Consider the following 18,111-nt stretch of genomic DNA (forward strand, 5'->3'; position numbering starts at 1 on the left):
TTCCCAGAATGCTAATTATCCCCTTACTTTTGTAATATGTATGCATAAGTGTGTCTAAATAAAATGTCTTGATTTGCTATAAATTTATAAAAGTGGTATTCTGATTGCAATATTATTTACTTAGTATTGTGTTTCTCTGACACTTCTATGTTAAGCAATATTCGTTCATTTCATAGGGGTTCGCATTCCATTTAAAGACCATTTATTCTTTTATTGATGGATAATTGGATTGCAAAAAAGTGTTTTATATCTCTCAGTGACTCAAAACTCTCAGAGAGTGTTTTGAAGGCAAGAGCTATAGTTAAGGCTCAATTCACTGCATTATTGTTGGAGGAAAATATGGACTCTGGAGTCACTGATGGATTTAAATCCTAGTTCCTTTTGGGGATGCAAAAGCTCACTATTTTAATTGTCAAAATAAAAATCATATTCATGTATTGACACATGTATACGCATGTTGAAACATTTTATAGTTGAAATGTGTGTGGAAATTCTATGGTAATTATAACTCTAATACTATATTTAAGGGAAAGAAGGTTATTAGTTTCAGCATGTAAAGCATTGCTTTACAGCATGATATGCTTCATGCACAGTACATTATATAAATCAACATATGAATAACAAAAAAGGGTAAATACTTTCTTTTTAGTTTTAGAATATAAAATCTAGCAGTGGAAATCTCCACCCAACTAAACTACATATTGTACTAAGATTGCCTGGTTTACAACAGCTCCCATATTACTGTTTTATGAAATGCTAATTCATCACCCTCACTATCAGAGAGTTACTAACACCACTGACCCATTGTCCTTCCCTACATGAACTTTCTTTAAGATAGGGAAGAAGAGAGAAAAGACATTAAAGACTGGAAAGAGAGTACTTGGATTAAGGTGCTTGCCTTGCAAGCTACCAACCTGGTTAAATAAATACTGGCATTATGCATGGTTGCCTGAGCACTGCCAAGAGTGACCCCTGAGTACAAACTCAGGGGTAAGCCCTGAGTACCACCACCAGGTGGCCCCAAAACTGTCCCACTCCTTTTCGAACAAAATAGGAAAAAAGACTAACTCTTTTTGACTCAAGGTGAAAGGACAATTACATGACAAAGTAGAAGATACAGTGGAAATTCAGAGTTCCATAAGTTTAGTTGTCTTAACTAGTCAAGGGTAGAGTCTCTTCGAGTGGGATTTTCCATAAACATGAAACTGGCCCAATCTGAGCTAGCATGCATAGTGGTAGAAAGTATTATATACATTCATAATATGCCCTGAGCACAGTTCCTCAAATAGCCATATGCTTGGCATTTGACTCCATACAGAGACATACAGACACAGAACACAGACAGATCATCAATAGGGATGAATCTGCCCTCTGAAAGGGAAGGGAGATAAGAGTTGAATGGGAAACTGAGACAAGCTACCTGAGAACCCTCACATGTCTGAGTGCACAAAGATCTGGGGAGACAGAGCCCCATCTTCTCATCCTCACCTGAAAGTGTACAGTGTAAACAGGAGGCAGAAGTAGCTCAGGATCAGCACTGACTCCTTTCTGTTTCCACTGGGTTGTGAAATACATACCCAGAGAACCGGCAAGAAAAACTACAACTGGACTCACCACACATGTTTCGACTGTCACTACCCTATGCCAGTGGCTAGGTCTCTTTACGGAGACCAGGTAGCAAGTAAATGGTTTTTGAAAAAATTACCGTGGATGAATGAATACCAGAAAAGTGAAAGATGAGATGGGAAAACCACAGCAGGCCTATAGAGAAGGCATTTGAGTGGCTTAGTAGTCAGCCCTATTAACTTACCCAACTGGTGCAACGAAATGAAAGATTATTCAAAGAAATGAATAATAGAATGAGAAGCCCCACTTCTGTTTTGTTTGTTTGGGGTTCTATGCAGCAGTACTCAGGACTTGCTACTTGGCTCTGCGCTCAGGGAACACTCCTGGTAGTATTTCAAAGGGGTTCTGAGGATTAATTAAACCAGATAAAAGACTTCAAGTGATACGGAGAATGGCCAAATTTTCTCAAAGACAAACAATATCTATTGAGTCATTGAGTCTCTGAAGTCTGGTTTGGAAAATCACACACTTTAATCAGACTAATCATCATCATTTGAACATATACTATGTGCCAGGTACCAGGTAAAGTGTTTTTACACACAATCCTTCACGGCAACCTCGCAACCACCCTCTAGAGTAGGTAAGGTAACCGTGTAATTTACTTTCAAAACCAGAATGCCTTTGAAAGTGAAAGGGGGTTTATTAATAATTACCCAAGACGGCATCTGTAAAAGAGGCTGGCCTTGTGCAAACCAGAACATGTGGCTGATAACCCTTCACCGTGGAGGAAACAGAAGCTCCTGGAAAGGAAGCAATTTATCCAAGGCCACTCAGCTTTCACAGGTGGAGAAACTGCCCTAACCCGAAGCTCCCCAGAATCAGGAGAATCATCCCCTTACATGGCAGTTACAGAGCAAAGCCAAGGTCACTTTGTCTTTATCAATGTTCTACTTCTGTTGGAATCTCTCAGCAAAGGCTGGCTGGCGCAAAACCCAAGATGCATGTTCAAAGTAGAACAGGAAATAGAAAAGAACATTTTGGTTTGTATCAATATCAAGGATGGTCTTTTTATTGTTCTAATCCCAGTCTATTTTATTAGATTAGTCTAGGGCAAACACACACACAATATTGAGTAGCTCATGACTGACATCTTTTCTGCTCAGAAAATGGAGCTTTTATGAATATTCCCCTCATTCAATGCTCCATCATCAAAAGTAAAGACCAACGAAGGTAGGTGAGGAAAATACAGAAGTCTCCTCCCATAGTATTTTGGCATCAATATTAGACCTGCCTACAAACATCTGATATGATATGATAGATATGATATATGATATGATGATATGATATGATATAATATGTATAATATAATATAATAATATAATAAATCTGTGGGAATTATAACTCACAGAGTATGATTGGTGCGTGATGACCAACACAAACACAGTGCCTTTCTCTTTAAATCACAGTTCAAAAAAAGTATTTTATGGGACTTCCAAATTCCCTCATAGCATTTTTTTTTAAATGCAGTTAGTTTGGGGCCAGCGAGGTGGCGCTAGAGGTAAGGTATCTGCCTTGCAAGCGCTAGCCAAGGAAGGACCACGGTTCAATCCCCCGGCGCCCCATATGGTTCCCCCAAGCTAGGGGCAATTTCTGAGCGCTTAGCCAGGAGTAACCACTGAGCATCAAACGGATGTGGCCCAAAAAACTAAAAAAAAAAAAAAATGCAGTTAGTTTAATATTTGTTTTTTTTTTTTTGGGGGGGGGGTCACACCTGGCGATGCTCAGGTGTTACTCCTGGCTCTGTGCTCAGAATTCACTCCTGGCAGGCTCAGGGGACCACATGGAATGGGGAATTGAACCAGGGTCCATCCTGGGCTGGCCTGCAAGGCAAACACCCTACTGCTGTGCTATTTGTTTTCTGTCATGTACTTTATAGGATAAATATCAGTTTGACTTGGAGGTTTGCATTAAGGTAATTATTTTAGAACAATCAGCTAGAAAAAAGCTTTTTTTTTTTTTTTTTTTTACCTTTTTTGTTTGTGCTCAGGGCTTCCTTCTGGCTCTATGCTCACACTGTGCTCACTCTGAGCTCACACTATGCTCACACAATATTTTGGAACCATATGTAGTGCCAGGGATCAATTTGGTGAAGGTTTCAAACAGGGCAAGCAGCTGTACTAACTCTCCAGACCTAAGTTCTATGTTCTAACTCCCATGCCTTTAACCTTTGTCTTATTAACAACTCATTTGAGGAGATTGTTTCTAAGCTTAGCAGAGGTAAAATACTGAGTATTTGTGGATGCAAGTAAGTTTTCACTCTAAAGACCTTTGATGTTAGGGGTTTTGTAGCCTAAACATTTGATGACTCACGTAGTCCTTCTATAGTCCATTATTTTCCTCCTACACCTCCACTACTTAGGAAACACTATCTAGGAAAATGCAAGGTAAAGGGACTTCTGGAAGAATTCCCCATCTATTTTGACTTATGCATGCTCTGTATTAAAATAATTCTGTTAGAGTGACTTTGAAGACCATAAGCTAAGCAGATAAAGGTCTTAATCTCAGCTTGTTTCTGCAGCCTCTTAAATAGTTAATGAACTTGCACTGACTGCAAATGCAATTGGATCATGTATAAAATTCTATGGAGATTAAAATCAACTAGGGACTCTGTTTTTCTTTGAGGGTCATACTCAGAGGTGCTCAGGGGACCATATGATGTGATAAAGACTGAACCTTACTTGTCTAGGAGCAAAGCAAATGCCTTAACTACTGTACTATTGCTATTATTCTTAATAGTATATTCTTAATAGTGTATTCTACTGGTTTGGACATGTTACCAACAGAGTAACTCCTGATGCTTTTGGAGCTGCAATGCTGGAAATTGAAGCTGGCATCCCACATGATAGCATGTTTTAGCCTTCTGAGACTCTCTGAGGCTCTTTCTGAGATTACCCAAGGAGTTTGGGCTTTGTGACCTATGTCAGGATATGGTATAGGCTATGTTGTAAGTATTAAAAAAATATTTTTTAGGGGCCGGAGAGATAGCGTGGAGGTAAGGCATTTGCCTTGCATGCAGAAGGTCGGTGGTTCGAATCCCAGCATCCTACATGGTCCCCCGAGCCTGCCAGGAGCGATTTCTGATATGGAGCCAGGAGTAACCCCTGAGCGCTGCCAGATGTGATCCCCCCAATATATATATATATATGTGTGTGTGTGTGTGTGTGTGTGTGTGTGTGTGTGTGTGTATTTATTTTAATAATGACACCTTTGAGCCAGACAGAGTATATAGGATTAAGATGCTTGCCTTGCACACAGCTGATTCTGGACTGATTCTTGGACCAAACGGTACCCAAACAGCTCCGGGAATAACCCCAGTGTGCAGAGTTGGGAATAGTTTCAAAACACGCTCCCCTGCATAAAACATCTAAAACTAAAGTAACAACATTCATGCTGCATCCTTTGCTTACCTTAGTTTGCCTGGTACACTGCCAAGCATTAAATCTTTTTTCTCTTTAAGCTTGAGAGGTCTCTCTCTACGACAGCGGGATCTCAACTTATTTTTTTAATCTATTTTGGTACAGTTTTATTTTTAATGGTTTGTCGGTTTCAGCTTTTTTGAAATATGACACATAACACTGTGTAACTTTAAAATACATCATGTATTTTATGGGAGGGGAAGAAAATACAAAAAAATAAATCATGTGATACTGATATAATAATATGTTGTGAAATGATTACTGAAAGGTTACTTAACAGAGTCACTTTGCAGTTTTACTTGGGTCAATTTACCTATTTAGAAACAAAAACCAGGCTGTTAAGATGCTCTCTTGGTCTAGGTGGCAGAGCTCAGGCTTTGCATATGTGAGGTCCTTGGCTTGCTCCTCACCATCATACAAAATTAAAATGAAAAGTACGATGACAATGTGCTTGCCTAGCCAGCAGCCAGTCCAGGGGTTGGATCCAGCGGAGCACTGCAGCTAGCTCCCCAAGCACTGCAAAAGTTAGCTCTGAACATTCTGTGTCACAGAGTGTAGTCCCCAAACAAAAAAATTACAGAAATAAAATAATCTCAAGAAACTGGGCTGGGGATGTGGCTTACGTACTTTACAAGTACAAGGATATAAGTTCACAGTCTAGTGGCCCCTTCCCCATGCCACAAATTATCTCTAGCTCTAGACTCAGATTGTCATCTTACATAAAGCAGAAAATATCTTTAACATTATTTATATATCTTACATCTGACTAAAGATGATGCATACAATTTTTGTTTGTTTGGGGACCATACCCAGCAAAGCTCGGGGTTTACTCCTGGCTCTGTGCGTAGGGATCACTCCTGATGGGGCTTGGGCAACTCTATGGGATACAAGGTATGTGGGGGGTTGGACCTAGGTTGGCTGCATGTGAGGCGAGTGCCCTACTTGCTGTAATTTATCTCGCCACTCTCAATACATATAATTGAACATTTTCTAATAAAATTCAGGGGTCAGAGAGAGCCCCCCAGGCTAAGCACATGTTTTGCATGTAGGAGGGCTAGGTCTGATTCCCCATACTGCAAGGACCCCAAATATTGCCACGAATGACCCCAAGCACAGAATAGCACCCAATCACCACTGAATGTAATGAAAATCAAAAATAATCTCTCTGCTCAAACAGAGAAATAGAAGGGCTTTTCTATTAGCTATGCAGCAGAAATCAATTCCTTTCTTTGGCATTGGCTCTCAATGGTACTTTCTCAGCCTCCATTTACTTGTGCTCCTGTTTCCAACATTGGGTAAGCTTACCTTATATCTACTGACTCACAGAATACCTGTTCCACCTACCACAATCTGCCTCTATGTGCCTCGGTCACCCATCTCAGGTATATTCCAAGATAACTAAACTGTGCTTCAGTGGTTCAATCATTGGTAATTCTGAAGAATTTGCTCAAAGCATAAGAGAAAGGTAAAAGAATCTCATATGTGTCCAGTGTTCTTGACTTAAGCAACAGGTAAAATGGAGGCATGCTTTATAGAGGTGAGAAAATAAATAAAGGCACAGTGCTTTCTTGGGGCCTCCAAATTTTGACAGATGAAAGAAGAACATGAATGAGCAGTACTGGTGAATGAGAAAGGAGGAAATTCAGACATATGAACCTCATGAAAACCAAGAAAGTATTCCCAGAAGAAATGACTAAACTTTGTAAGTACTGTGAGAAGCTGTGGAAGATGAGGGTTGGTAATTAGCTGTTAGACTCAGCAATGTAGACTGGCTGGAGAAACTCAACAGTAGCCATTTCCGGGGCATGCCAGGGGCGGAAGTTTGTCTGGAGGGGGTTCAAAGGAGAATGTGAAGAAAGGCAATGTTGGCTACAAGTCCAGACAGTTCTTTGGGGGGAAATTCTATTGTAAAGAGGAACTGAAAAATGGGACAGGCTTTGGAGGAAGATGAAAGGTTGAAGGTTGGAGCCCTCTAGATGAAAGAAAAGCTGGAGTGTCTCTATAATGAGGCTTATGGTGCAACCAAAAGAGAACATTGATTAGGCAACAGCGAGGGAGAGGTTCAGTGGCAAGTAAGTAATTCTTTTTTTTTTTTTTTTTTTTTTTGTGGTTTTTGGGTCACACCCGGCAGTGCTCAGGGGTTATTCCTGGCTCCAGGCTCAGAAATTGCTCCTGGCAGGCACGGGAGGACCATATATGGGACGCCGGGATTCGAACCGATGACCTCCTGCATGAGAGGCAAACGCCTTACCTCCATGCTATCTCTCCGGCCCCAAGTAAGTAATTCTTGAGACGCTGGCTCCAATGATTCCATTGGGAAAAAAAAATACGGTGCACTTTCATACGTCCTCCTGGAACAACAAATCTAAAATGGTTCTGTGTGCTCAGACCTGTGATCAACCCCCAGTGTTCATCTCTTCCTGCCTGTCACTCAGGTCACTGGATTCCAGGTCTTATGATATTTTCTAGGTGTCCTAGGTGTCATTCCTCTTCAGAGCACTCATCACCACTTGGAGCTGGATTATTTTCTTATCATGTTCCAGAAGCTTTCATTGTTGGACTCAGAACTCATAGCAATGGCTTAGCACAGGGGTGGCGAACAGGATTTTTACCCTCACTCAAAATGACAAAATGCAAAATGCGTTTAATAGTTTATTGTTAAAATTAGATGCTTTTGTGTGAGTGTTTGTCTGTTTTGGCAGGTCACTGCGTGGTGTGGCTCTCTGACTCTCACAGTTTAAAATTTTGGCTCTTTGTGTCCAACTTGTTCGCCACCCCTGGCTTAGCATATTGAAGATACTGAATAAATATTACTGAGTAAGTGAATGAATGAATAGCCTGTTCATTCCGGATCTTAATGACCAATCTTACTTCACCACCCCACTTTCTAGTTAAGGAAATCAATGCCGAAAAGGGCCAAGTGATACACCCAAAGAATTATGCCAAGTGGCAAAGTTCACTTAAGTCACTTAAGTCACTTAAGCTGACTCCTAGTGCCTGTCGACTTAAAATCTCCCATTCTTAATTTAAACACAGCCTTTCTCCTTTCATCTCCTTGGACTTGCGAGCTGCCACACTTACTTTAGCCTGTACAGAAATTCTGGGGCTTCAACTCATAGCCCTATATTTGCTGGGCAAATTCTCTAAGCCATGCAGCCACCTTCCAAGCTCCAAGGAATCACTTCTTCGATTTTAGTATGTCTTGTCTGTTGCAACTTCCTTAAAACTAATTTTCTCAGTATGCCACCCCTTCCCAATCTCTCCCCTACTAAGTGACAGCTTAAATTGGAAGAATATCTCCTATAAATGCTATCTGAAGGACAAACACTGTGTAGCTCAAAATATTATGCAAAACTTTTGATTCCAGTTAGTGCTGCCAAACTATGGAGTAAGCCTGGAGCACCAGTGGGTGTGGCCCAAAAACCAAAGGGGAACTGAAAGTATATGAAAAGTACAAAGGATAAGGCACTTGCAGAAGAGTATACTGGGTAAAGCTTGCCTTGCATGTGGCCAGCCCAAGTTCAATTCTCATCCCCAGCAGCCTGTATGGTCTCCTGAGGCCCACAAAGAGCACAGCTGGGGTGGCTTCCAAAACAAAACAAAAAACTGCAACTGCCCTTGCTGTCTTATCTTGCTATTTTAGTTTGCCTTGTTTTAGGGTCACATCTGGCTGAGGACTTGCTCTGAGAACTAGATTCAGAGATCACTCCTGGCAGTGCTAGCAAAACCAGCTGTGGTACCTGGAGTATGAACCAGGATCAGCAGCTTGGGAAGCAAGTGCATTATCCTCTGTACTATTTTTCTGATCCCTGATTCTGATTTGATCCCAAGAACATGCTCTCTAATACCAATAATAAACACCAATGTTTATTTTTCACGTAAATCAGGTCAAAGCTCCATCCAGGGCAAGGGGTTCTTCTGCTTCTTTCATTGATAGCTCCAGTACTGAGAACCATTCCTACGGTTGGTGCAATAGCACAATGGAAATGGCAGTTGCCTTCCCTGTGGCTGACCTGGGCTTGATCCTTGGCTTCACAAATGGCCCCCCAAGCCTACCAGAAATGATCCCTGAGTGAAGAGCTAGGAGCATATACTGAACACCACTGGGTGTGGCGCGTATACACACACACACAAATACACACACACACACACACACACACACACACACACGAAGGGAGAGAGGGAGGGAGGGAGGGAAGGAAGGAAGAAAGGAAGGAAGGAAGGAAGGAAGGAAGGAAGGAAGGAAGGAAGGAAGGAAGGAAGGAAGGAAGGAAGGAAGGAAGAGAAATGATTAGCCAAGCACAGCTTTGTTTGGCCCAAACAAAAGCCAAAAAGAGAGAGAGGGAGGGAGGGAGGGAGGGAGGGAGGGAGGGAGGAAGGAAGGAAGAAAGGAAAGAAGGAAGGAAGGAAGGAAGGAAGGAAGGAAGGAAGGAAGGAAGGAAGGAAGGAAGGAAGGAAGGAAGGAAGGAAGGAAGGAAGGAAGGAAGGAAGGAAGAGAAATGATTAGCCAAGCACAGCTTTGTTTGGCCCAAACAAAAGCCAAAAAGAGAGAGAGGGAGGGAGGGAGGGAGGAAGGAAGGAAGGAAGGAAGGAAGGAAGGAAGGAAGGAAGGAAGGAAGGAAGGAAGGAAGGAAGGAAGGAAGGAAGGAAGGAAGGAAGGAAGGAAGGGAGGGAGGAAGGGAGGAAGGGAAGGGGAGGGAGGGAGGGAAGGGGAGGGAGGGAGGGAGGGAGGGAAGGGGAGGGAGGAAAGGGAAGGAAGGGAGGAAAAGAGGAAGAAAGGAAGAGAGGAAGGAAAGAAGGAAGGGAGGGAGGGAGAGAGAGAGGAAGAAAGGAAAAGAATTATCCCTGGAACACAGGAGGTGCTCAATAAATATCTAGTTTACTTAAGAACAAAGTTAGGAGAATGAGGACTGGGTATTCTGAATGATTACCAGTGATTGTTGCACACCTGGGAGCCATCAGAGAACCATCATGATATGGTGAAAGGCAGCAAGATAAATAACGAGGACAAAGGGCATGGGGCAGGGTGCCCACTTTCTTGCTGCAGACTTGTCAGGGACTGGCTGCTAATGAATGAGTGAGCTAAACAGACAATCCGGAATGAAGCACTGTGTGGTGAGTGCACAAATGAAACCCTGGCTCTGCCCTGAAGAGAGTACGGCATTAGGGACAGGGATGGGTGTAGAGAAAGTGTTAGAGAGGACAAGGGGAGGCAGAAATGAACTTCCACAACAATTTCAGTTCCTTTGTCACTGAGAACAGAGCTCCATCTTGTTGACTTGATAGAAATAAGGAAAAACATCTAATTTCTGTAATCAACCCAATAACGTTAAATAAATATAAAGATATGAGAATGTGCTCAAGAGCACTGAAGTGAAGATATCCTTTAGGATGGCAGCAACATTTTTATTTTTATTTTTTTTATTTATTTGGTTTTTGGGTCACACCTGGCAGCACTCGGGGTTACTCCTGGCTCTATGCTCAGAAATCGCTCCTGGCAGGCTCAGAGGACCATATGGGATACTGGTATTCGAACCTCTGTCCTTCTGCATGAAAGGAAAACGCCTTACCTCCATGCTATCTCTCCGGCCCCTATATTTTTAAATGCCCTAAAACTAAGAAATTAAAGCAGTAGGTTGGAGAGAGGATAGTTAGAAAGGCACCTGCCTTGCAAGAGGCTGATCAGGGATTCAATCCCCAGACCTCCATGTGGTCTCCAAAGTCCCATCAGGAGTGATACCTGAGCATAAGATCAGGATAAGGCCTGAGCACCAACAGGTGTAGTGCCAAAACCAACAACCAGACAAACAAAAATATACCCAAGCAGATTTGTTTTTCAAAAACATCCCATATCCTCCTCCTTTGCCCCCTGGGCTGCTAGTATTAGTGGTCCCCTCCTTGTCTAGCTTGTTGTAGATTGGGTATCTGTTTTCATTGACTTTGGATTTGGTACCTAAGTCTGATTATTTTTTATTTCTACTCAATGTTCATACGACTGTTTGGTCTTGGTACCCTCCATTATTTTCCCCTCAGTTTGTGAGGCAGAACAAGATGGTTCAAGTTATGTGGTTCTGTTTGAAGAAAAGAAGAAAAAGGAGAAAAAAAAACATGCTGGGAATGGGAGTAGAGGGAGGACAACATTGGTGGTAGGAATGCCCCTGATTCAATGTCACTATATACCTAAAATTTTACTGTGAATGACTTGTAATCCACTTTAGTCAAAATAAAAATTATTATATTAAAAAAGTAAGACAATTGTTTCCCAAATAAATTCACTATGCTAACCCCATGTCACCAAATTACCAGACTAAGTTTCAATTATGCTTCTTCCAGGAATAGAATTTCAAAGGAGTCTATGAGGAATCACCTGATCAGCACCAGCTAGATCATCGGCCTAAATTTCCCCACCCTGATCCTCTAAATGCCAGTCACCCTGCAAAAGCCCACCTGCAGCTCTGTGCCCAGTGTAACTTCCTGTTCCTGCTCTTTTACTTCCAAGATTCTCTCATTTCTGTAGCCCCTTCCTGCTTGCAAAATTAGACACTACCTGATCCAGACCAATTTTTGCTACCATAAGCTCTTAACATGTTTCATGTATTTTAGGAAACATATTTGTTTGTTTTGTTTCTAGTGTTGCTGTGAAAGCCATTCTGGTCATGCCCGAGGGTCACATGGTGTCAGGTATCCACTCAGGATCCCCCTACATGAAAGACATGTGGTCAAACCCTTGAGCACCATCCCTGGCCCTTCTGATGATCTCTGAACATATTTTATTCTGATTTCACTTGTTTTTCTGTTGGGTCCTCCTTCCATTCAGGGCTCTATCCCAGATGCAATGGGACTGGAAGTCTCACCTTCTGATCTGTGTCGTCTTCCTCATCCTGATAATCATCACAGTGAGGGCTGGAATTGGCTGCAAAGGTGGGTCCCTGTGAGTAGTACTGAGAACTCCGGTAGCCATCCCGTCGCAATTTATCACATTCTGCAGAATAATAAGAGGGGAGAAGAGAGGATGGTAAAAGCCAGAACTGAAAACGTAGTTCTTACAATTTCTATCCTCTTGATTTTACTGCAAATTGAGCTCCCAGATGATCCAGCAATACCACTTCTAAGGATATGCCCCAGGACCACAAAGACACAATACAAAAATGCCTTCCTGGGGCTGGAGCAGTAGCGCAAGTGGTAGGGCATCTGCCTTGCACACACTAACCTAGGACAAACCTCGGTTTGATCCCCTGGCATCCCATATGGTCCCCCAAGCCAGGAGCAATTTCCGAGCGCACAGCCAGGAGTAATCCCTGAGCATCACAGGATTTGGCCCAAAAACAACAACAACAAAAAACAAGAAACAAAAAACGTTCCTCACACCTATATTCATTGCAGCACTATTTACAATATCCAGAATCTGGAAACAACCAAGATGCCCTTCAACAGAGGAATGGCTAAAGCAACTGTGGTCCATATACACAATGGAATATTATATAGCCATCAAGAGAGATGAAGTCATGAAATTTTCCTATACATGGATGGACATGGAAACTATTATGCTGAGTGAAATAAGTCAGAGGAGAGAAATAGACACAGAACAGTCTGACTCATCTGTGGGATTTAATAAAAATAAAAGACAGTATAGTAATAATAACCGGAGTCAATAGAGATGAGGGCTGGAAGGACTGGCTCACCACAAAGAGTGTTGAGTGCAGTTACAGAAATAACTACCCTGATAACTACCGTGACATTGGTAGTGAGTGAGAGAAATAGAATGCCTGTCTGGAAGGCAGGCAAGGTGTCGGGGAGGAGGGAGATGGAGGGCATTGATGGCAGGAAGGTTGCACTGGTGAAGGTGGGTGTTCTTTTTTATGACTGAATCCCAACTGCAAACAAGTTTGTAACCATGGTGCTTACATAAAGATATTATAAAAATAAACAAATAAACAAAAGCCAGCACTGGGCTGAAGCAATAGTATAGTGGGGAGGGAGTTTGCCTTGCAAGGGGCCACCCTGGATTAGATTTCTGAAACCCCATACAAAATACACACCAATTTGTTTGTTTGTACTCAAGTCCCCTGCCAAGAGTGATTCCTGAGTGTAGAACTAGGAATAACCCTGAGAATTGCTAGAGATGGCCTCAAACAAATAAACAAACAAAAATAAAACCCAAAATTCTGCAAGGCTCAATTAGTGCAAAAATGTATTCTGTTTTGGAAAGGTTTTCTCTTGACACAGTGTTACAAACCACACACCTGAAGAGAGATGATAACTAAAGTAGGGCACCATCAGACTTCCTTGTGCGCTGCAGAATCTACAATCTTCCTCAAAGGAGAGACCCAGCATTGCTGATATAATTCTTCAACTTGAGAATAAAAATATTCTCATTCCTCTTTGCTACCTCACAGTGGGGATGGACAAAAAAGTTTCTAACTCCGAACAATATGTCAGACTTTAAAAAAAAATGTCCATGGACAGTCATGAGAAACCTCTAGCACCTGGCAGTGTAAGTACAATCATGAGACAGATAAATACTACTCAGTGACTACAGGGCGAAGTACTCCATAGGCCGAATTGCAACCACTCATATTCCTTCTGAACTGCCTAGAACACAACTTACTCTTAATAGAAATTTACTCCTATTCATCTCTTTTCAGTGAGAAATCTTTCTACAGTCTACAATATTTGACACCTGATCTTAAAAAGCAGTTGTACAGTTGCAAACTAACCTCACTCTCACTGCAGTTACCTAAAGTGTGCTTAGCAGTTTCCAAATGGGTTTTGTGGGATTCTGTAAACATTTGACTTGATTTAAGTGAACAATCATAATATTGAGAAAAAAAATAAAGCACTCAAGTAGAATCATTTTCCATTTCATTAACTTATGCTGCTAAATTAACTTTTCTAAGGTTTTCTATAAAACTGAAGGGCTCTGGGACCGGAGAGATAGCTTGGAGGTAGGGTGTTTGCCTTGTATGCAAAAGGACGATGGTTCAAATCCTGGCATCCCATAGGTCTCCCAAGCCTGCCAGGAGCAATTTCTGAGTGTAGAGCCAGGGGTAACCCCTGAGTACTGCTGGGTGTGACCCCCTGCCAAAAAAAAAAAAAAAAAACCAAAAAACAACAAAACAAAACCTGAAGGGCTCAAGGTAAACTTTTCAGAACAAACCAACAAGGGTGGAGCGAGAGTCTAAGGGGCTGAGCTGAGTATGGTGGATGGTGACCCCTGAACACAGAGCCAGGAATAGCCCCCCAGCATTGTCAGGTATGGCCAAACACAATAAAATAGCAACAATAGTATTTTCAAATACTTGACAGAATAAAATACAAAGCAAAGGTCAAGATTTTTTAAAATTAAATCCTTCTTTTTCTTCCTCCTAACTGACCTACTACAAATTTGAAAATGCTGGAGTTGGACAAACAGCATAGCAGGCGTTTGCTTTGCATGCGGACGCTGACCCATGTTTCATCCTGGCATCCTATATGGACTCCTGAGCACTGCCAGGAGTGATTCCTGAGGGTAGAGCCGGGAGTAACCCATCTGAGCATTACCAGGAGTGTTCCAAACACCACTCCCCCCAAAAGTTTGAAAATCCAAGATCTAACAATGTCAAAATCTGTTTTAGGACATGAGACATAGTACAATGCTTAGGGCACTTGCCTTGCACATGGCTGGCTGGGGTTTGATTCCCAGCATTACACACATATGATCACTGTGCACGGCCAGAAGTGGTCCCACAGCACAAAACCAACCAGCCCTGAGCAATACCAGATGTGGCCTAAAAACCAAGTAAATAAGCTGGTCACTACCTCCAAGCACAATTTGGGGAATAGCAACTGAGCATCACCAGGTTTGGCTCCAAAACCAAACTAAACCAAAACAAAGTAATAACTATAGCAAAACAATAAGAATAGTAAAATGTGGGGCCGGGCAGTGGCGCTGGAGGTAAGGTGCCTGCCTTGCCTGCGCTAACCTAGGACGGACTGCGGTTCGATTCCCCGGCGTCCCATATGGTCCCCCAAGAAGCCAGGAGCAACTTCTGAGCGTATAGCCAGGAGTAACTCCTGAGCCTCACAGGGTGTGGCCCAAAAACCAAAAAAAAAAAAAAAAAAAAAAAAAAAGAATAGTAAAATCTGTTGGTGCCATTTAACTGTCTTTGAAAAAGAATCTTCTTCTGGGCCACTCCCAGATTCCAATTCGATCCCTCAGAACACTGCCAGGGATTGCTCCTGAGCAAAGTCAGAAATAGGCCCTAATGGGCTGGAACGATAGCCCAGCAGTAGGGCATTTTTACCTTGCACGAAGCCAACAAGGAAATCTCTGCATCCCATGTGGTCCCTCAGGCTTCGAGGAGTGACTTCTGAGCGCAGAGCCAGAAGTGTGACCCAAAAGTGAAAGAAAAAAAAAAAAAGAAAAGAAAAGAAAAAAAGAAAAAAGAAATAGGCCCTAAGCTCTGCTGGGTATGGCAAACAAATAAACAAAAACACAAACAAAAAAAAAAACCTGGAGCCAGAATGATAACAGAGCAGTAGGTCATTTGCTTTCTTTGCATGCGGCCAACCTGGACAAACCCGGATTTAATCCCGGCATCCCATATGGTCCTCTGAGCCTGCCAGAAGCAATTTTGAGTGCAGAGCCAGGAGTAACCCCTGTGCGCTGCCGGGTGTAGCCCCAAAACAAAACAACAACAAAAACTTAAAAAAAAAAAAAAGAAAACAAACCCACACAATTCTGCAATTCTACTGGGAAGGGCCCTGGCTAGGATAGACCATATTTTCAAGTAGCCAAAATGACTTGATACATATTAAATGTAAAAAGGTCAAATATTGTACAGTTATTACTTATATGTTAAAACCCAAGAGTAATTATTAGTACTTCCAGTTGGTGTCACCATTTGAGCCTAATTTAAAAGACTTCCCTCCCACAAAGCTTGTCACAGAAATGTGCAAAATAGTAGCAGAACAAATGGCAGTGAATCAAACAAAATAAAATGCTGTCTCTAAGACTGAATTGGCAATGTGATTTATGGCAGATGGCCCATATTTTTTTTCCACTCTTATCAAATTTCTGGAATCGCCTAAGCTCATCTGATTCCACTGGCACTTCTGTGATCCTAATTCTTAGGGCTATCTAGGAAATTTTTCTCTCGTTAAGTGGCAAGCGTTCTGGGTTATAAAACCAGGGCTTTGTTCCTTCAAAACTGCAGAGCGAGGTAGACAAAAGGGTAAGCCCCTCATGAATAAAGACATTTCACATGTTACACCCAGTGCAACTGCAAGGCCAAGTATCCCTGAAAGCTGGGTTATGCCAGCAGTGACAGGCTGGAAACATGACACCAAATGGGAGAGAAAATCTATCTTTAGCACATAGTCCTCTTGCAACAGAAAGAGTAAAACCGGGTTATTGTTCTCACTGGTTTGCTTGGATAAAGGTGTCACTGTTTGCTGAAGCCTTCAGTTTCTTGATCACAAGTTTCCTCCTCCTCCTTCTCCTCCTCCTCCCTTTCATTTCAAACTATTTTCTTTAGCTGAAGAACAATGCATAAGCACTTCTTAGTAAACCTAAGTTTGAAATGTAGGACAAAAAAATAATGCCATCTAATTAAAAGGCCATCTAGTCAACTTGGTATGTTTATGTGGGCTTTGGTTGCCAAACCCTTTCTGTAGTAAGTTAGTCTTCAGACTTTTGGTTTTAGTATTTCAGATGTGTTAAGAGAATATACAGCAAGCAGATTGAAAGTGTTTCAAAAAAATTTTTCTCTTAGGGCCAGAGAGATAGTATACAGTGGGCAGGGCTCTGGCCTTGCACATAGACAACCCCAGTTGAATTCCTGGCATCCCATATGCACCCCCCCCCCAGTCTGCCAGGAGTGATATCTAAATGCAGTGCCTGGAGCAAACCAAACCCTAAGCACTGCCAGGTGTGGCCTCTAAATAAAAAATTATATATATACATATATATTTTCTGGAAAATCTAGATCAAATTTCACTTTCTATATTCTGCTCCTAAATTTAAACCATAGGTATCAATGAGAGAAATGGCTGCAATTGAAGTTTCAAAATCTGAAGAGCAGGCAGCTGCAGCATCTCTACCCTTCAGTCATGCAGGCAAATGCTCCATTAAAAGATCACACCACATTGCCTCATATGTGGGGCTCCTCACACCAGCAGCTACCAACTTCTGCCAGAGTAACCAGGGTTTTACTTCCACTGTGGTACACTGGGTCACAACAAACTTTGTAACCAAAACTCAACAAGAAAAGACAATCCTGCTTCACAAGTCGGGAAAAAGAACCACACCCCTCACCCCAAATCCAATCCCACCAAAAAGATAGGGAGAAGTGATGAATAGTAACTTCTTTAAAGAAGATACATAAATGGCCAAATGAGATATATGTATGTATTTATATGTATATATATAAATTATATATATATATATATGAAAGCTTTACTAAGAAACTAATAATCAAGGAGATACAAAAATCAAAATGACAAATGAGACAACCACCTCAGACCACAGAGACTGGCATTCATCAAAAAGAACAACCACCACCATTGCTGGTATAGAAGTGGGAAAAAAGGGGATCTTCATTCATAGCTGGTGGGAATGTTGACCAGTCCAGCCTTTCTGGCAAACAATATGGATATTCCCTGTAGAACTCAACAGAAAAAACATATCTAAAATAAAATAAATATCCAAAAATAGAGAGAAGACATGAACAGACAATTCCTCAAAGAAGAAATACAGATAGACAAAGGCACATGAAAAAAGTGTTCCACATCACTAATCATCAAGGAGATGCAAACCAAAACAATGAGGTTTTATCTCACATCACAAAAAAAAAAAAACAGTGCTGGTATGGATTGCAGGGAGAAAGGAACTCTCATTGACTGCTGGTGAGAATGCCTACTAGTCCACCCTTTGTGGAAAACAATATGGATATTCCTCATAAAACTAGAATTGAGCTCCTATATGATCCAGTAATCTCACTCCTAGGGATATATCATAGGAATTCAAAAACACAATACAAAAAGCCCTCTGCACTCCTATGCTCATTGCAACACTATTTATAATAGCCAG

General features: G+C 41.7%; 2 protein-coding genes across 2 annotated transcripts in view; both read right to left on the bottom strand.

Annotated features, from left to right (window-relative positions):
• CITED2 (Cbp/p300 interacting transactivator with Glu/Asp rich carboxy-terminal domain 2) overlaps positions 1–18,111 on the bottom strand; it is a 1,046,546-nt gene that overhangs the window by 82,499 nt on the left and 945,936 nt on the right. The gene's annotated exons all lie outside the window — the stretch shown is intronic.
• NHSL1 (NHS like 1) overlaps positions 1–18,111 on the bottom strand; it is an 80,836-nt gene that overhangs the window by 36,459 nt on the left and 26,266 nt on the right. Inside the window, exon 3 of the mRNA XM_049787999.1 lies at positions 11,897–12,024. Coding sequence (XP_049643956.1) covers positions 11,897–12,024 — 128 coding nt within the window. The remainder of the gene's footprint in view (positions 1–11,896; positions 12,025–18,111) is intronic.

The sequence above is a fragment of the Suncus etruscus genome, chromosome 15, assembly GCF_024139225.1.
Source record: "Suncus etruscus isolate mSunEtr1 chromosome 15, mSunEtr1.pri.cur, whole genome shotgun sequence".
NCBI lineage: Eukaryota > Metazoa > Chordata > Mammalia > Eulipotyphla > Soricidae > Suncus > Suncus etruscus.